Here is a 20309-nt window from a genome sequence, read left to right as displayed (position 1 = left end):
ACTAGTTCATGTTCTCTATTCTCAATTTTGAGTAAAGAAAGATGTTTTAGCATTGTATTTCTAATACCTATACCTAATTTCAATACCTAGTCAACACACACATTTTTATGACTAATTTTCTATGATAATAAAAACTACTATAAATTGAATATTGCATAAAATTTTAATAAGAATAAGATCCATCAATATATTTCAACATCTATCAAAACACTTAGATCTACTACTTGTGTGGCCTCTAGAGGCTAAATGTAAAATAAACATCCAAACTCTAGTACAGGTGGCCAAAAGATATTCAAATACATGTTCCAGTTTCAGGGAATATAATTTGCAAAACTCTCCAAATTAAGTTTTAATTTGTCTGGTGAAATGATATGTAAATATATACATTGAAGAAAAATCACAGTCAAAGTGATAATCAGTTTTAAAACTACAGAGTCACTGCTGCAGAAAAAATAAAACAATTTTCTATTTTAACAGAAAATTAGGTCTTCCAACAAAATTAGGTACCAAAAGAATTTAAGTCAATTCTAGGTAGAGTAAGATAGAAAGTATATTTTAATTACAAGTATCATTGGTGTTACACAAACTTCTAGTCTAATATGTTTTAAAATTTTAAAAATTGTTTTAAAATCTAGATTTAAAAAGAGAACAAGCATAAAAATAATAAAAAAATATTGGTACTTTTGAAAATCAGTACTTCACATTGAGCAATATAAATTTTTATATAAACCAGTGGGGGGTAATAATGGCAGTATTTGGACATTATTTATGATTGATTATGCAGATTTACTCTCACATTTGTCAATATATGGATGGAGATATTCAGTTCTCTGCAAAAGCTTTTATTTATAAAACAATGCTGTGTACAATAACATTAATAAGCTGGTCTGTACTGAATTAAGCTTGGTCAAAATTTATGCTGAACATACTCAAACTTACAACAGCACATACAAATGTTTTTCAGCACTTAACTAAATAAAGATTTGGAGATCGTGTTTACACTTGCGACATGTATACTATGCATGTCTAGAAAAAAGCAACTTTGCAATACGTGAGTAGGCCTCACTATCATGTTCTGATAAAATTAACTTAAGGCATGGTTAGTATACCATGTAATAAGTGTAAACACAGTGTAATGCTTAAAAAGATGAGTCTAATGAATAATAATACAGGAAGTTCAAAGAGGATAGATCAGCCACACTCAGTCATTGGCAAGGCATTTTGGTACCACTTGGATGTTTGCTAGACACTCCATGTGATTGTATTCAAAAGCTTTGACATTTTTTTTTTGTTATACTCGATTCTTAGAACTGTCTCATTAACAAAACTGAAGGCAAAAAGATTGTTATATGTGTAAGGACATTGTTTTACACCAGGAATGATTTAATATGAAAACAAAGATGAGTCAGGAGTAGGTCTAGTTCCTACCATCACTGACCTTAATGCTAGAACATGTATTACTTACACTATAGTAAACACTGACATAGTTGCTACAATCATTAGCATTGAAAAAGTTCTAAAACATTTATCATACTACTTGCACAATACTACAATTAAATACATCTAAGAAACATTGAGTTACTGCATAATTTAAAGAGCAGATAGTTACATTTTTCAAAATATTGTAAAATAAAAAGGGAAAGTAGGCAACTGCAGAAAGCACAGAATTTTGCATATAGGTAAATACATTGTATAAGTAGAGTTTTTCGTTCAAATAGGGGAAACAGAAAAAAAAAACTTGAGCAATATTAATAATAACTAAAAAAAATTTGAAAAATTTTACGTTGCCATTTGATTCATACATAACTGGCCCAGGCATTAGAAAATCTCAGGTTTATTTTTTTTTTTTTTCATTATATTACATTTTTTTTTCAAGTACACAGGTAAATTTCTAATTGTAAAAGATACTGCTGTGCTTTACAATAAAAAAAAAACAACTCCCACACAACTGGGTATAAGTTTCACCTGAATATCCTGCTAATGAATATTATAATTCGGATAGTAATTATGTGACAGCTGCTAGCAATTTTACAAGACCACTTCCCAACATAACCTAGATAAAAATGGATATGATATCACAATGCATTTCATCACCTTGTTGCTAAAATAAACTTCTAAAGTAACATTAGAATTATGGATAAACACTTCAGTTGTAGCCATATGCCAAAAATGTTTTGGACAGTAAAACTATTGGAGGAGTGTCTTGAAAAGGTGTTATATTTTTTTGCAACTGACTTTATATTGCTCATATCATTGAAATGAATGTTAATGGCACTTTTTTTAAATTGAAAAAAAACTTAATCACCAGTTAAAAACATTCTTTAAAAAATAATGGATATTATTGTTGAGGCTATCTAAATCTATTTTAATTTTGCTTCAGAAAAAGTTGATACACATAACAAAATACTATACACTATTAAAATATATTTTTCTTAAATAATTATGTTCACAACAAATCTTTGGGATGCAGAAAGTAGGCAGGATTAATTAACTTGTGTAATACTAATTTTTATGATATTTATATAACAATAAATTAAAAAAAAAACTCACCATCTACAAAAAATCCCACCCCTCCCCCAACCAGCCCAAGTCTCAAAGCTAATTTCTTAGGGTAGTGTCAACACTGTGGTAACCACCAAAGACACATTTATAAAAACAGCTATTCAGCTATTTCATATACAAGCAGCTGAAGGCGTAGAATTACCAGTAACAAACCAACTCAAAAACAATTAACATCTTGACACAAACACAAGACAATAATTAACAAAACCAACGCAGGTGTAGGCCTATAGGCGATTGTTTGACCAGTCCATGTAACACATACATATGTACATTATTATACATGCCCATTTCACCTCATATGATCGCTAGGCTCTGTTTTCACATTATGAGATTTGGTGGAGGGGTCAATATATGTGGTAGATCTTTCATATTATGATCATCAGAATACAAAAAAATAAATTAAAACAATAAAAAAATAAAACATTTTGATATGTTGAGATGCAAATTGAGAATCCAACCCTATGAATAAAAAATAGAGGTAAAAAGGAGGGTGTCAGCTTTAGACAAAGTCCCAGATGTTGAAACCACAGGAAGCAAACCCAACTTTAAAAAAAAAATTATTTAGGCGCACCTCATAAGAATGAAAGTACTTGGTCAAATATTAATTGTAAATGATAATAAAAAAAAGCATAACATGTTTGTTCTTGTAAATAAAAACAGTCGAAAAGTCACAATAAGTGATAAAAAGAAATACTTATGTACTTCATAACACCAAGTTGTTACTGTGTCTGCGATTGTTGGCCACTTTGCGTAGCTTGAATCCTCTGCTGTTGCTTGGGGTTTCTGGGGGAGATGACGGCTCAGAAGGAGTCCCAGCGTCTGTTTCATCGGCCCGAAGGATATTGGCCTGTAACTCATCATTTTCAATTAGTTGCTGGCGAGTGATATCTCCTGACTGGACGGACAAGCAACCAGTCTTATCTGTGGGAGCAGAGAGAGAACATGCTGTCACTACACACATTAAAAGAACTAGATTTTATGGTTCTCTCAGAATGTGCAAGATTCATGAACAAATTTGAAAATAGTAAAGACAACAACAATATAGCTATTCAAATTTTCTCTGAGAAATAAAGAAAAAACTTGAACAGTTGGGGAACTTTGGCTAGCATTGAAAAACAAACAAATTACAAATTTTCTTTAGGTGATCAGTTGCGTCTTTGAATAAGTTAAGTAAAAAATTGATACTAAATTTGAAAAAAATTTTTTCAAATAAAAATTATTAAACCTAAGTTAAGTAGTATTATAAGGTAATAGTAAAGACAAAAATTAATTTTAAAAAAGATAACCTTTATTGTTTCTCCTTGGTGGTAGCAGAAACATGATGGATGCAGACACCAAAATGTGCCACATACTGTGGATATATTTATAATTCTCTTGGGTTTCTAAAGCCAGGTTAAAGATGAGGCCACTGCAGGCTAAGACAACTCCAGGCAGAATGAACTTGAGTAGTCTCATCTTGGATGGGAAAATGGATTTCTTCTTGTAGCATTGGACACCCTGCAATGGAAAATAATGGACTACACTAGTACTTTCTTTATCTATATTAGTCATTATAAAAAAACCTGTTAATTATAAAATAGTTTTTAAGTCTATGAAGTTATCTATATATTCTTACCCATGATAGCAGAACAATAAAAACACCCCCCACTATCGGGAGAAGCTGCTCTATCAAACCATGGCGATCATATACTACTCCCAAAGAGATGAAGAGTGCACTGAGCATGTGTAGGAAGGACCGCAGCTCCTGGGGGATGCGGGCCATCACCATTAGGGTAACCCAGAAAGACAGCAAGGAGGCAAAGAAGTCAGCAAAACTAAGGGCGTTGTATGGCATTATGCATAGCTGGTAGACCTCACTTGAATCACAGGCATGGTAGAACTAGAGAATTTAAAAAAATATATATTTTAAACAAGTTTACTATATGAATGAAATACAATTTTTAATTCATCGTACTTATAATAGTGCTGGTAGGGTTTATCAAAGGAGTTTCATTTCAAGCACCACAACCTTTAACCATAACAGCAATATTATTAGAATATTGTATAGCCCAGATGACCAATCCATGCACAAGATGAGATTTTAAAAATGTTACAGCAGGATTACATTTGTGGGTAGAAGATGAAGCACATTAATAAAGACTGTGTTCATACTAAATGTGAAAGTGAAAACTAAAAGTGAAAACAGTAAAGACTTACAGTTGAAAAAAACATGTTGTAGGTATAGACCAAAGCTTCTATATAAAATCTACGGTAGACTGCTAGAGCTATCCCAGGTATAAAACCTAGGTTAGACAACGTTAGTAAATAAACAGCAGCTTTCTCTGTGGAAGCTGTCTCAGCTCTACTGCCATCATTACAGCCATAACCTCGCCATCCTAAACAAAAAGTAACAAGTCACGATAGTTCATAAATTGGTCCTGGCAGTTTTGGGGTAGTTAGAAGTTGTTATCTTGATTTAAGCTAACAAGCCCAAACTATGAGCATAAAACCTAAAATTATATAAAATTAACATTAACTAAGGAACAGTAAACAACCCAACTAACCTGAATAACAGTTGCAAGCTGAGTATAGAATATCAGCTTGTATAAAATTAATATAAACTAATGAACGCTAAACCTAACTAACCTGAATAACAGTTGCAAGCTGAGTATAGAATATCAGCACCAAAGTAAAGTTTGCAGGATCCATATGACCCACAGCCTCCGTCTATACAGGGGGACAAATGCACAGTCAGGTTGACAATGGGGTATTGTTTACATGGTAGAGTTATCTCCTCGCTGAAACAGTTTCCAATAAAAGCATTAATTATAACAGCAATGATAGCAGTACCAATTTAAAAAAGAAATTAATTAAAAATTAATTTTCTGAAAATGATTACATGTATAAAATAAAACTTTGAATACGACTAATTTAGTACAATACTATATATAAAACAGCAATGGTATACCTTGTATTTTTGTCCACTTCAAAGCACTGACTTTGCATTGATATAAACCAGATTCCATTTTGAGGGTAAGGTACCATCACATACTGTTTGTTTTCATCTTTTTTGGTGGTGATGTTGAGAGCACCTCCCGTACAGTTGATTGCACTAGATAACCTATGGGGGCTGAGGCACATGTGTATGTGGGCCATTTGAGAAATCTGTAACGTAAATTAATAGTTTTAGGCTCATTCTTAATTGGTTAATCAAACAGAACTTTTTAAAATTTATATAAGAAGTTAGCCTTATCTTATATATTAAGCGATAGTATAGAAACACAAGATGATTTGTTTTGATATAGCTGAAATGTTTAAGAATAATTATCTTTTCTAAATACCAATTTAAAAAAAAATTTACATTCTCATTATTTTTTGTTTGTTCGTATAATGACAACTAGAAACTCATTAATATTTAAGCATATGCTGAGGAACAAACTAATATAATAATAAATATTAACGTAGTTAACGAAAAACTTTGCAATTGCATGTTTACCTTTTCCACTGGGATATGGAAATAAACTTTAAGTGTTGTTCCAGTATCAGAGGTCCGCAATTTGAATCTAGACGTCACCATAACAGTGTCAAGTACCCTTACGTTGACCACAGAGCGGGGTGAAAAATTGTCATCCCAAGCAGCAAAGTGGTCGTAGAAGTTGGAACCTTCCTCTGCTGATGCTGGGGTTTCTCTGCCCAGATCACCAGCCAGTATAGAAATCTGTTTGGTGTCATGGAGAGGCAGCACTGTCAGATCATTAATGCTGTGATCCATATCAAAGTCTGTTTTCAAGAGAAAAAAAAATATTTTAAAATTAATTCTCAAAAATAAGAAATGATTAATATATTATGTAGAACTGAAAATGTAGAAAAATACAAGTTCTGAGATCAACCCAGATTAAACTGAAATTACGTGGGGTGTATTTTTAACAGTTACATAACAACATATCTCAAGACTAATTAACTCACTGGCAAAATATCTCAGAGACTAAACATGTCCGACAATGAGATATATTGCCCAGGGATATTTTGTCCAGTCAACTTTGTACAGTTTAAGAGCAATAATCATGAAAACAAATCAGAATTATGGTTCATGTTTTGGATGGGGGCTTTAGTTGAGTGACATTGTTATGTAGGGGAGGGCAGTTAGGCTGTTCTGTTATGAAACATGACAGAAGGGATACATGTTAAAAATCAATCAAAACTGTAATGATATGTATGAATAGCCCAAAGGTGAAATTGGAAATATCTTACATGTGGCTTTAACTTGCAATGAAATGTTTACTTGAATCTTCTCTTCAAGAACAAACAACAGATAATTGAAGGAGTTGACAACTGGGTACATCACCTAAGCAGATAAGAGACATGAACATTAGTCACAATATCTTTGCAAAAAATGTTAAGTTCCCTTTTGAACCTGTTGGTCCATGGGGCAAGTGAAGTCAAGTTCACTTGTTTCTGTGACCTCTGTATTTGAAGAGGTAGTGTGGTCAGCACTATGCCTAGGCACCTTTACTTTCCCTAATTGAGTCAGGGAACCATCAGACCTGGGTGGACCCAGGGACATTCTACAGACTGATAAAAGATTGTATTTTCTAAATAAATTCTATTGCGTTCGGGGAGGGGCTTAGAATTTTTAAGGGGGGGGGGGGGGGGCTTTGCGCCTCCCCGAAGATATGTCTGAAAAAAACTCTGCAAGCAAACCACTTAGGCAGTAATGTCAGTGTCATTATTATTGTGTATTTTTTCACCACTGGCTTTTAAATTTTATGTTTACTCTAGAATCAATGATGTCATTTTATTGTATGTACTTTTCCGGCTTTAGAACTGTACATATTTTGTTTCGTTTAGTGTATTTCCTATATGTTCCATGTGATATCACAATAATGGAAATTATTGTTTTCCGTTTGACTGTGAAAGTTTTTATTTTGCTTGTGTTTTCTCTAGAGCATTTCTGAGACGCAGAGTGACAGAAAAGTGTAAATATTATTATGATTAGAAACAGATCCAAGGCAGGATGATCAGATGGTTTCATATGGTAGCAAGTTTAACATGTGAAGACACATGAAACACAAAATTACCTACATCTATTGCACAAGACCCATTTATCCACACACAACTTTGCTTCTGTTTTTCTGGAATATCAAAGGTCAAGGCTTCCAACAGAAACACACTGACAGAACAGGAACTTGTATTGCATCCATTGAAATAAACAGAGTACTTTATAGCATCCACTGGGACTTTAAAGCTGTCATTGTAAAAAAAAACAATTTTTATCTTAAAAAATACCTCAATATTGTCTAATAAATAAAAGTTCCTTCATTATACATTTATATTAGTAAATATTAGAAAATATAAATATAGTTGTAAACATAAACAAAAATTTGTAATTCAAATAGTAGTATTTCTGATAGATTACTCTAATTTTAACCGTTTAAAATAAAACAGTGAATTACAGTAACATTTTTATACATATATTTTTTTATCAAGATTACCTAACAATGCTTTTCACTTTCCCACTTAAATTGATCATAGATGATGAATTTAACTGTAATTGTTGGATATCTTCATCCTGATAAAACAAAATTTTAGCCTTCACTGACATAAAGTAGTCACAGTCTGCTCCAAGACCCTGTGGGAAAAGAATAGAGAAAAATAAAACTACAGAACAGATCCAACTTGATGAGACGAAAAGTAAATAAAAATGTAGAAATAAATAAATTTAACTACAAAGAAACCCAAAAGTAAATAAATAAAAATGTAGAAATAAATAAATGTAACCACAAAGAAACCCAAAAGTAAATAAATAAAAATGAGCCGACCCGCTGCATATCATACGCCACTATTTAGTTGTTGTTTTTTCTACTTTTCAGTTATTCATAATTTGTGAATTCAACACTACCAACGCTGCCACTGAAAGTATTTCTTTAAAACAGTATAAGTAGCTCGTTAAGGACGATAACCCCCCTCCTCCCCCCCCCCCTCCTCCGTTAAAGTAAACTTAGTTTAAAATCGTTTCAAACTAAATTATCTGCCCCTAATAGTCGTCACTAAACCCGGCTCTGTTTGTAAACATTTAGAGTGAACCATAGCTCACCAGACCATGTAGGGGTGGGGGTGGTAGGGAGCGCGTTTACAGCTTGTTTTCTAGCGTCTCCCAGAAGAGAATTATATATATATAGATGTAGAAATAAATACATTAAATTACAAAGAAACCCAAAAGTAAATAAATAAAAATGTAGAAATAAATAAATGTAACTACAAAGAAACCCACTTGCTGTTTGATTCTTGAATCTGGAGGTGGCATCACAGCCATGAGGAACAGCTCCCCTTCACGCAGGTTGTCCAGCACCCAGCTTACTGTATCATTGTTGCTTAGCGCTGATGTGTTGTATAAGTGGGAGCTAGGTATAAACATGTTGGTGGGGAATGCCTCATTATCTCGGCTTACCATAGGCAACCCAAACTGGTTTATAAAGCTAGAATTAAACAAGAAACAGTTTTGCTGTAACAGATAACATACACATTTACTTTTAAACAGATATATAAATAAAATAGTAAAGCAATTAATTAGAGGAAAAACAAAACTTAAAGATCTAATCTACTTTTTTTTTTAAACTACATTAATTTTTTATTTTTTTTCTTACAAGGTTTAATAATTACTAGCCATCGGTACCCGTTTCACGTGAATTATAGGCCTATATATTTTTAATGTTATACATATTTGGAAATAATAAATTATAAAATAGTTATTGATCAAAATGCAACACTACACGTTGAGATATTAGTGACAAAACAAAGAAATAACTAAATAGCTACAAATCGGCACATTTAAAATAACATAGACTACCAATACGTATTCGAAAAATGTGTATATTTAAACCCTAGAAATGTTACACTTATTTAATTTCTATTTTGATACTAATGACTCATTCATTAATGGTTGATTCCCCCCTCCCCCTTAGGTTATAACATAAAATAAGACTCACATTTTTGAAACTTTTACATCACAACTGTCACTACTTCTCTGCACATTTATTGAAATATTTAGAGAAACTGTGTGTGGTGGGACACAAATTCTTTCTAACGTAACTGCGCCATATGTTCTGTAGTCGTATAAATTGCGATGAAGCTTCCACTCTAATGTTTCCTTTACTTGCGGCAAATCTGCACTAGCTGAAAAAAGTTAAATTACTCTGTGATGCAGCAAATTTTTAACTATTTTATTCATTACAATTTTATTCGAATGTTTGTCATAAATATTTTTTCAACTATAAATGTTGAATTACTTTTATAAAATATAAATATACTAAACAGCCTACTTACTTGGAGCATTGTAGTTGCTTATGATGATTAAAATAATAATAAACTTGAGCACTGATAAACTGCTGTTTATTTTAAGGCTGTATTTAGTGCCATTCATTTTGAGTTTTAGGGTAGGTATGTTAATTATTATGTATCATATAATATATATTATTCATGATGCTGGTGAAAACTGAAAAAAAGATAAAAACAAAAAATGAAAAATGCAGTGAATCATGCTTTAGACTTCACATCTTTTATTAAATTGAACTATTCTTATGAAACAAGTTGTCTAAATTAAATCACTGTAAAAGTATGATTGCAGCCACTCCCCTCCAAGCAATCGACACTTCTTCTTTGTTCTTATTTGTAATGTTGGGAGGCATTTTCTCCAAAACAATTAAGTATCACGTGTCAACTAGTTCTACGCCATATTGGTCCCTGTCTCCGGTGTCAGCCTGCTGTTCTGTCTGGTTTTGCTTCCATAGTCTTTGTCCAACCAAGAACAAGCTACAAGGATACAATTATTTGATTTTGGAGTTTTCTCTCCTAGATGAGTTGCTGTCCTCAGCTAGAGCCTTATCTGCTTGGGGGTTCAAACACAGGACTTTTCGGTTTAGCAGCCAGTCAGCTTGGAATAGCCCCAATGTAGCTATTCCCGACTGACTAGGAAAAGAAGCCTTGGCTGCCTAATCTGCATAAATCATGATCTAGATTATTCTACCTATAAAACCAATTAGAAATCTATTAAATTACTAATTTTAAATCTAGCATAGTAGGAATCTTTGTACTTTAGTTTGTCTAATGAACTATTAACTAGCCACCAGCTAGAGTAGTTAAACAATGTCTAGACTTCAGCTAGAATAACTAATAATTATCTTGATTCCATGCTAGATTCATTAAATTTTACTTTTTCTAGATCTAGATAATAAGAGACGCGAAACAGCAAGGCGGTTAAATGCAAGAAGGGTGCCCAATTAGCCTGTCATGTGACATTTTTAATCTCACATTTTGGATGCGTCTATTCAGACCCGGGTCCCAATAGCGGCTGACGCTATTGGGACCTGGGTCCGTATAGTCTCGGGCGCTATTGAGACCCGGTATAATTATAATTTTTTGGCCTACTAGTTACACATAAACTATATTCAAATGTATGTATGGTGGGCTGAAGATACCAATGATTTAAGAAAAATTCAACTGCAACTTTGAGGCGGGGGGGGGGGGGGGGGGGGGGTAAGGCTGAGTTGTGATGACATTTTAGGGGGGGGGGGGTCTGGCTTTTTGTGACAGTGTGTGACGCAGAGGAGGAGGTAAAAATCATCCAAAAACATGTGACATCATTTATGGATGACTCCTTAGGCATTTAGTTGAGGTTAGGGATAGGATTGATTGTTTATTTTAGTTAACTAGCAGTAATCTAGCACTCCCTTTTAACAAAATTTATATTATCGGTCAGTAACATAAAAAAAAATCCCCCTTTGAAAATGTCAAAATATGGATCTAAAATCAGAGGCAATTGATAATTAGAGTTAAAAGGTGGTTTTTTTTTTTATACTAAGAAGACCTTTTCTCTATATTAATTGATACTAAAAGATAGTTACATTTTGTGTACACAATAAAAGAATCTGTCAATTTGTAAGTAGTAAGTTGGTTTTCAGGGTAATACAAAACCAAAAAAAAATAGTCATGTAGATAGGTTCCGATCCCAGCATGGTTTCATGAGAAGTCAGCTTGCTATCGACTTAGCCACTGTGCCTTCGATATTTTTTCACATTTTTATAATTATACTTGTATTTAAAATTCGCTCAACATAAAAGATACGTAAATAAAAAAAAGTTTGAAAAAAATTAAGACAAAAAAATCTGATTTTACACACAGTTACAGGTTATGAAAATTTGTAACTAATAATAACTATAAATGTAACTAATTGTACCGGGTCCGAATAGCCACTTCCTCACATTTTACCCCAACCGATTAGTAGGCTTGGTGTGGGTAACTGCGCTGATATCTGCACAAATTTTGATGCACCAGAGTACCAACGTGCCGATGATTTACATGAACTCTGTTGCAAGAAAGCAGGAGATCATAGGAAAAAACGATGTAGAAATCTAGGCCTTTTTAAATTTTTTTTAACTTAATGCAACTGCAACGATTCCGCCGGTTGGTTGAGGCCAGGCCAGAGGAACGTTCTGACAGGGATTCAAAGGGACGAATCAAAATATCGTCCCAAAGCCTTCTTGTATGATCATGTCATAATGTCATAATGATCTCTAGATCTACTAAAGTACTAACCGATTCTAACCTATTCAATCAAAAACTTTGAAAAACTAAACAACCAAAAATCGTTAAAGTTAAACAAAAAAGAGTCTCATAGAATTTAGTAGCCTCTGATGATAGTAATCATAGTGATTCATAGATCTAGTTCTTTAGACTCTAGCTAGACTAATGGCTAATCCTGATTGATTTACCTGACACAGCTGTGCACTAACTTTTCTTTCACGAGTGACATTCAGTAGACTTGAGTAGACTCTGTAGAGTCAGTGTAAGACGTAAGAGTGTAAGACAGTGTGGAGTGTAAGTGTTCGCTGAGTGTATGGCAGAATCTAGATTTCTAGTTCTAGATCTAGATCTATTATATAGATCTAGATCTAGATCTTTCTAATTTAGTTAGATAGACGCACTGTTGTTCCATCTAGATGTAATGGTACCATCGATTAACTAACATTAGGACTAACAGTACACTGATCCAACTACACTACTGTGATGCCTGTGTGTAGAACCAGAAATAATGTAAACATTATCCCCTCAGCCTCATATAGTCTATTTAAAATATGCCAGGTAGCTTCTCTATGAGAGTGCTAAATATAAATTATTGCTCACGTGACAAAGAAATTTGTGTCATATGATCCCCCCCCCCCCTCCTTCCCCTTATCCCAGTTAGCGACTAATATTAAGGCTAAACATTTTCAACGAGGCTACACATTTTATTTATTTAAAAATTCCGTTGCGCTTATAAAATAAAAATTATTGATCAATATTTTCAATACTGTTTTTTTTTCTCCCTAAATTCATGATAATGCCATGGTCAATATTACAGAAGTCATTAAATTTTTGTTTATTTTTAAATTGCTCATTATTTTATTTATTATAATAACTTTTATTCTTAATTAAATATATAGCCTAATATATAGTTATAATAACATGATTATATTTAGGGGTCATCCATAAATGACGTCACGCTTTTTAAAACGATTGTTACCTCCCCCCTCCCCTCTATCATACATCGTCACAAAAAGCCAGACCCCCCCCCCCCTAAAATGACGTCACACGACCTCAGCCTACACCCCCTCCCCCCTCCTCAAATTGCAGATGAATTTTTCTTAAAATATTGATATTTTTCCAAAATCTTGTCTGAACTCTGTCAACATAAAGTATTTTAATAAATTTCTATTACAATTTATTAAAAGTTTTCAAAAGCGCGAAATAACGGCTAAAATTGTTTTCTAACATTACTTTTTCTATAATGCAAAAGTGTGAAGTCACACCATCTGAACCCCTCCCCCCCACCCACACAAAATTACGGACCCCCTTCCCCCCTACAAGTGTGACGTCATTTATGGACGACCCTTAAATGCTGATGTAAAGTGAAGTTACTTTAAAAGGAATCTACAACTACAGTATTTGTAGGCCCAGTTGTTTAATAAGTTTTTAAATGAGGATTTGTTCCATTTGAAAGTCAATTAGCACGATGTCTGCCTATGTAGAATTGACCTAAAATACGAATAATAAATATTTTTAAAGGGGTCAATGGGTGTGTGTGTGTGGGGGGGGGGGGGGGGGGGGGGAATTGGAGTTAATTATTTACAGGGATGATTTTTATATTAAAATATATTTCCTTATAGTTATAGATATTTAAAACAGAATAAGGTCCCAGTACAAATAAAAGAAAACCAAAACTAAATTTAAAAAAAAAAAACTTTTTTATTATATGCCAATGCCTAACATTTTGTGGAAAATTAAAATATACAGATATGTAAAAAAAGGACTAGAATTAAATATAATTACCACATAATGCTTGATGTAATTTCACACATAAGTGATTTTTTTAAAACTCTGTATTGCTTTATTTCTATTAAGTACACATTTTTCTTAACAAAATAAAATATAAATTATTGTTGTAATATCCTGCACAAAAATACAAATGTAGCCTACAGTTAAAATTAAAACTGGGCTGTCGATGTACATTAACTACATACTGACTTTAAACTGTCAGCAGTAAATATTTTCAGTAATTGAAATTATCAAAATGATAAAAAGGGTACAAATAACTAAGATTGTTAGTCTTTTTAAATGATTATTTACAAAACCAAACACTGCAAGTAAAGATGACTAAAAACAAATATTAGATAACATTTGTAAGTTATTTTAACAAAAAAGTTATTATTTTACCAATAGAAATGCTAACATTACAAACAAAAAGTATTATTGTCATCTAACAAGATAACATTGTTAGCTTAAAAACATTAACTGTTGGACAAAAATAGAAGAATTATTTTAAAAGTGCTTAAATTGCAGAACTGTGGAGAAAAAAAGGATTTCACATAAAATAATTCAATCCCCACTAAGTCAAAAGACTTTACTGAAGCATTAAACTTATGTTTTTTTAAAAATAAATTCAAATTCACCACTGGCATACCTTGTTGTAGGTACAAAGCATCCATCCATTTTTATAAAATATGAAATGCATCATAAAATATTGCTCAATTTATGTTATTCGACTAGTTACATTGCTAATAACTAGAACACAACTAAAATTCATCTTTTTCATTGTCTTCTCTTTGCTTAGAGTTAGTTTGTTCTTGAGGAATGTTATTAATAGCATCCTTGATATGACTGTGCAGCTGCTGTGGATTTACTGAAGGACCCCAGGCATTGAGAACATGTCCGTTATGGTCAACAAGGTATTTCCAAAAATTCCAGGTTGGTGTTTTGCTTGAGTATTCTAGAAGAAAAAATGAAAAATAACATTTTGAATAAGAAAGAAGTAAAATAGTATATTTATGTAAGTATCTTCTATGTAAAGTTTCACTATTCTGTCATACTGCCTATCAAGTACACTTTTATGTGACATAAAAAAGGGTCACTTGATACACCAAGAAAGTGATGTCATTGATATAAGCCTAAGTGTAAACACAACTTAAATTATTATTAGTTAAGTATTTAAAAAGAAAATCAAAGTTCAAAGATAAATGTATTTGTGTAACATTAAAAATGTATGTATATATTAAAAAATAAAGCATATATGACTAACATATGCAAAAAAGCACAAAAAGCTGCTAATTGATGTCGAAGCCAAGGTGATGCCATTGTTGGTGATAAGCATGTTTGCCCTACCAAATGCTCTAGGGAAAACGGCTGCTGACCGTTTTCTAGAGTGATTTATATTAAATGATGATGATCATAACTCAAAATATTTTTATTGTGCAGACCTCCAGTCTTTATACACCAATGAATTGATTATTAATACAGCCAAGTGTTGTCAACTTCTGCATGTAGCAAATTGTTAACATACATATGTGAGATAAGGTGACAAAAGTGTGATTTACTTATGAGATAGCTCCAAGCATCAGGCACTTTAGGACCAACTACATCAACTTTTGCAAACAAGGGAAAGGTTGCACCCATTGTGGTAGTTGCAAAATGGAGAATTTCTTCATGGGTCTGTCAGAAAACAAGAACACTATGAAAGCTATTTAAACTTCACAGAATTAGTTAAACTTTTGAAAGTTCTGATTTTAATATTTTGAAATTAATTTGAAAAAATGTTAGTGTACTCACCCCTGGCTCCTGCTCCCCAAACTGGTTGCAAGGAAATGCTAGCACACTGAACTTCTGTGTTGTAGCGTATGTATTCTGCAGCTGTTCAAGACCCCTGTAATGGCCTTCTGTGTACCCACACTCGCTTGCCACATTGACAACAAGTGTCACCTGAAATTAAAGTAACAAAGGTAATTGATTATGAAAACACATCTAGAGAGGGAGGAAGGTTTCAGACCTTTGAAAATGTGCTTGAGAGATAAATAGGATTTTAGAAATGAGAGGAATGTTTTTTTTTGTGCTAATGGGTAATAAATGATGTGAACATACTTTTGTTAGAATTACACTCAATTTAGGGGTCAGATTAGGCTCCGAGAAGTGACGGGGTGAGTAGTGATGTTAAAATGCCAAACTTGAATAAAGCCATATTAATAGATGGCCCTAATGTCACAGGACAGTTTGACCTCACAATTGATAAAAATCCTTTCATGCGACATGATCACATAGCATAATACTTTTTGGTTCTAAAACACATAATTGGCAACATAACATCACAAGTTCAGTTCCTGAGCTCAAGTATAGAGCTTCCTTAACTATGATTAAAAGCCAGCTCATATGCAGAGGTACATGGGAGATCCCTTACCTCATCTTCCCTATGGATCACTTCTGATCTATTGATAATATATTTGATGTTTTACAATATACTAATGCCCATTGTCAGGATGCGTAACAGACTTATGTTAGGGAAACAAAGGTAGCTGGGTATAGTGCTGACCACACTATCCCATTGTGTGCAGAGGTCACTGAAGAAGATGGACTCTACTTCATCTGCCCCATATGTCTTGGGCACAACTGGGAAAAGACTATGGTGAATGCATATTGACCATTTTCAATAAGCATTGACTAAAGCAACACAGAATTTTTAAAAGGTAGCTACAAATCAGTTGATCATTGAAATGTCACATATTAATTTGTTTGTTGTAGCCACAAGCTGCTGAGTACCTGGATTTTCAGTTAGCAATAAAATTTTTTAAAAAAATCTTAATTCAAAAGACTAAATCTCAAACTCAGTGTATCTCATTAATGTAACAAGGTTTGATAAAATATTGAGAGAATACCTGCCCTCTGTATTTCTCCAGTGATACTATATTGTTATTAATGTCTTGAACATTGAAAGAATAAAAATCAACACCTTCTGGCACAGCTTGCTTCAAGTCTTGTTGCTCTTCTCCACAAACAAATGGGAGTTGTGTTAACAAAAGATGGATGCAAACCAAGATAGAAAAAAACTGGTTGAAAGACTGCAACTGCAGTAGTTTTGTTGAATTTGCCATTATGTAAATCTGAGGAGGGAAAAAAAAAAATCAGTTTTGTCATGAAAAATATTTTAATTCCCATTTCCCCCCACCACCCAAATATTTTTAAAGTTTCAAGGGGCCTCAGAGATAAATGTCTGAAAGGAATACTCACACTGGTGTGTTGTACTAAAAATTCAAAGTTAGTATGGCGGAATCTAGTCTAGATCTAAGATGACTAGGGTATTAATAATATTTTTTATATTATAGGCTATTTAGAAATTACTACCTAGCTATGGGCCTAAATATTAATACTTGCACTACTAAACTACAGATCTACTCTTTAGATTTCCATCTCAGAGTATCTGCATACCAGGGGCGGAACTACAGTGCCGCCAGTCTCCACAATGTGGGGGGGGGGGGGGGGGGGGGGGGTGGTGGTGGTGGAAGGGGGCCACAGCTGACCATAATAAAAAATTTTATAGTTAAAAAGAATCTTATTTTCTTGCATTTTTTACTAGATGGTTGTTTTGTAAAAAATATTACTGTTGCTGCAGTTGGATTATCTTTATTCTATAGACACCATCCCACGATCTTGTATATTCTTTTTCCCTTTGTTTTTAAACCACCGTGAAAGTCGAGTCCTCGTTCTCCTACAATCAAACACATGCTGTTGTCAGCAAAATGATTTTGAAAAAAAAAAGTCCATTGCGCGAGAGGCCGCTAGATATTAAGACAACTTTAGCTTCTTTATAGTGTTGGAAATTTGAATTCTCTCCCTTGAATGTTTTACAATAATTCTTTAAGAAAAGTAGTTTTAAGACCATCCCAACTTCGGTACTGATGGATAGAAGCACATCATCGCTTTGTTATCCCTTTTAAGTTCCTTTCTCTGACCCGCCCCCTCCCTTAGCCTTACAAGTAGCGAACTTCCTAGCTGTACATTCACCACTTCTCGCTTTTTATCAGACACTAGTCAGCGGATACTAATTTAATAGCATATTATTAATTAGTTTGATGAATCTTATTCAAAAAACAAGGAAGGTAAGACTATTTTTTAATATTATTAGTACATGAATTAATTGAAGATTTATAGGCTAATCAATTAATAAATGTCGTCATTTAGGGCGTGAGGGTCTGGTCTTTTGGATGTCCCTTAAATTAAAAGGTTCCTCAGCATGAATTGGGCACATACAGCTGTACACATGAACACAGTGTCACTGTGTGTCTGTCTTTTATACATTACTACACAACATTACACATTCTCAATCATTCATGCTATCACAATGAAAAGTTGGGAAGTTTTTGAGTACACTAGTACACCCCTGCAAAGGTTTCTGTCATACTGTCATAGTCATCATCATAGGCCTAACATTAACTTTTCTCTTTTAGACTTGCTGTTTTGCCCTTTAGAGTTTAGAGTCTAACTACTCTAACTCTGTCTAATAATAACTAATAGATCTAGTAATAGTAGGGCCTATAGTTAGTATAGTATAACTATATATAGATCTCTAGTACTAGAGTCTATAATAGTCTATATACTATTTTTTTTTTTTTTTTTTTTTTTTTTTTTCTTTTTTTTTTTTTCTTTTTTTTTTTTTTTTTTTTTTTTTTTTTTTTTTTTTTTTTTTTTTTTTTTGTGCCGTTAGGCGTTTAATATTGTTCCTTCCACAAGTGGATAGGTTGCATGTTAAAAAATTACAATGTGATACATAGTATAACATTAAAAAGATTTACAATGTCTTAATATTCCTTCTGATTTCTTTGTTCCATGTTTCTTTGTTCCGATTTCTTGGTTCCATTTGTTTCTTTCTTGATTTTGTTTCTGGTTTGCTATGACATAAAGTACAGGACAGTACAAACATGATCGCTTCTCTGTTTTTTGGCCTTTCTTCTTGTGCTTGATACGCTCTTGGTTTGATAATGGTTTATTCTTTGTTGGTAGTTGTACTTGGTGAGAGTGAGTTTGGCGTCTTGACGTTGATGGTGGAGTTGGTCGAGTGGTGTAGAACTTGGAGAGGGTGGTTGAGGTAGTGTTCTTGCGTTGAGATGAGGTATGATGCGCATGGTAGTAGGGTTGTTCGATGCATTGAAGCTTGGGGAGATGAGTTGGGTAGGGTCTATATATACTATAGTATATCTAATATATAAAGCTCAGTTCTGTATGTAATGCATTTGTATGTCGTTGGAATTGTATGAATTTAAGTGTTAGAAAATTATCGTGCGCATTTGTCTAAATTTATGAGCTAACAAATTACTATTGAAAGTGTTGGGAAATCATTTTCATTTTTCAAATTACAGTAATAATTGTCGGCATGTTCATTCAACACAAGTTTTAAAAAAATATCATCTTTTACAAAAATTCTAATTATGTCTTTATTTAGTCCTATAGCACTTACTTCCCTTTGATAAATTAGGAAAACAAAATTACTTCCCTTTATAAAACCATTGCATTAGTCGAAAATAATTTACTTTTTAATTACTTTGTTTTGGTGTTGGGAAAAAAAATAATTACATAATTAGCGGGGATTGATCAAGTGCAAATGTTGTAGGTATTTTACGGATAAGCTTGGAGTATTAAAATTGTTCATCAAATTGAAACAGGCGCGTTCGTTTAAGTGAGTGCAAAAGACTATGAATAAGTTGGGGTACTATAGTCGTTCATTAAGCTAAAACAGGTGATTCCGCCCCGGGCGTTTATGTTCGCGTTAGTGTTTTCTTTGTGTTTAGGTGGGTTTGCGTTAGTGGTTGCGTTTTGATTTGGTTCGTTTTTGTTCTTTCTTTTTTCGTTTTTGTTTGTGTTTTTTTGTTTGGGTTTGTATTTGTGTTTTTGGTTGGTTTTGCGTTTGGATTTGGTTTGTTTTCGTTTGCTTTTTCGTTGTTTTTTTTTTTTGGTATTGGTGTTTGTGGTTGGGTTTGTTGTTAGGTTTTTGTTTTCGTTTGCTTTTTTGTTTGTTTTTTCTTTGTGTTTGTATTGGTGTTTGTGGTTGTGGTTGGGTTTGTTGTTAGGTTTTTGTTTTCGTTTGTATTTGTAATTGTGTTATCGTTATGTTTGCGTTTTGTTGTTTTGGTTGGTTGTGGTTTGGGTGGGCAATGCCGGGTTTATGATGATTACTAAACACACAGGTAATGGTCTTTAACAGAAAGGTTTTTCACAGAAGCCAGAGCAGGGCCTGGCCGGGACGGCTAGTAGTATATATTATAGTCTAGCTAGTTTATAGCCGGATGTCATAGCAGTTTTACTTGAACATGGGAGGGGAGTTTTGTCTTTGTTAAAAGTTGTGTTAACAATAAATAAATTATAAATACTCGGAGATCTATCAACAAACAATAATATTTTAATACTTAGATCTCGAT

The 20309-nt window shown here is 33.2% G+C and overlaps 2 protein-coding genes across 2 annotated transcripts; both read right to left on the bottom strand.

Moving 5' to 3' along the window:
- Nucleotides 1-144: 144 nt before the first annotated feature.
- On the bottom strand, nt 145-12576 carry LOC131946218 (post-GPI attachment to proteins factor 6). The gene is made up of 14 exons (XM_059306892.1): nt 12522-12576; nt 9865-10033; nt 9528-9714; nt 8813-9017; nt 8034-8170; nt 7624-7786; nt 6793-6886; nt 6038-6321; nt 5510-5706; nt 5188-5339; nt 4759-4937; nt 4178-4441; nt 3849-4059; nt 145-3483 (listed from the first exon to the last, which is right to left on the bottom strand). The coding sequence occupies exons 2-14, from the start codon at nt 9959-9961 to the stop codon at nt 3266-3268; spliced, it is 2388 nt and encodes a 795-aa protein (XP_059162875.1). The 5' UTR covers nt 9962-10033; nt 12522-12576; the 3' UTR covers nt 145-3265.
- Nucleotides 12577-13835: 1259 nt separating this feature from the next.
- On the bottom strand, nt 13836-16998 carry LOC131946242 (glutathione peroxidase 7). Its single transcript, XM_059306927.1, has 4 exons — nt 16776-16998; nt 15679-15828; nt 15447-15561; nt 13836-14842 (listed from the first exon to the last, which is right to left on the bottom strand). The coding sequence occupies exons 1-4, from the start codon at nt 16989-16991 to the stop codon at nt 14649-14651; spliced, it is 675 nt and encodes a 224-aa protein (XP_059162910.1). The 5' UTR covers nt 16992-16998; the 3' UTR covers nt 13836-14648.
- Nucleotides 16999-20309: the final 3311 nt, after the last annotated feature.

This window comes from Physella acuta, unplaced genomic scaffold (genome assembly GCF_028476545.2).
Source record: "Physella acuta isolate Inbredline_101_S28 unplaced genomic scaffold, ASM2847654v3 ptg000548l, whole genome shotgun sequence".
NCBI classification, from domain to species: domain Eukaryota; kingdom Metazoa; phylum Mollusca; class Gastropoda; family Physidae; genus Physella; species Physella acuta.
This window is presented reverse-complemented; position numbering and strand designations above follow the sequence as displayed.

Excerpts from the sequence above, each read along its gene's own strand:
- LOC131946242 (XM_059306927.1), bottom strand. The coding sequence starts at position 16,991 with ATGGCAAATTCAACAAAACTACTGCAGTTGCAGTCTTTCAACCAGTTT. Across the intron at positions 15,562-15,678 it reads TTGGGGAGCAGGAGCCAGGG|ACCCATGAAGAAATTCTCCA; the intron begins GTGAGTACACTA and ends GTTTTCTGACAG. Across the intron at positions 14,843-15,446 it reads TGCTTGGAGCTATCTCATAA|AATACTCAAGCAAAACACCA; the intron begins GTAAATCACACT and ends TTTTTCTTCTAG.
- LOC131946218 (XM_059306892.1), bottom strand. The coding sequence starts at position 9,961 with ATGAATGGCACTAAATACAGCCTTAAAATAAACAGCAGTTTATCAGTG. Across the intron at positions 8,171-8,812 it reads ATTCAAGAATCAAACAGCAA|GGTCTTGGAGCAGACTGTGA; the intron begins GTGGGTTTCTTT and ends CTTTTCCCACAG. Across the intron at positions 6,887-7,623 it reads ATGGGTCTTGTGCAATAGAT|GTGATGTACCCAGTTGTCAA; the intron begins GTAGGTAATTTT and ends TTATCTGCTTAG.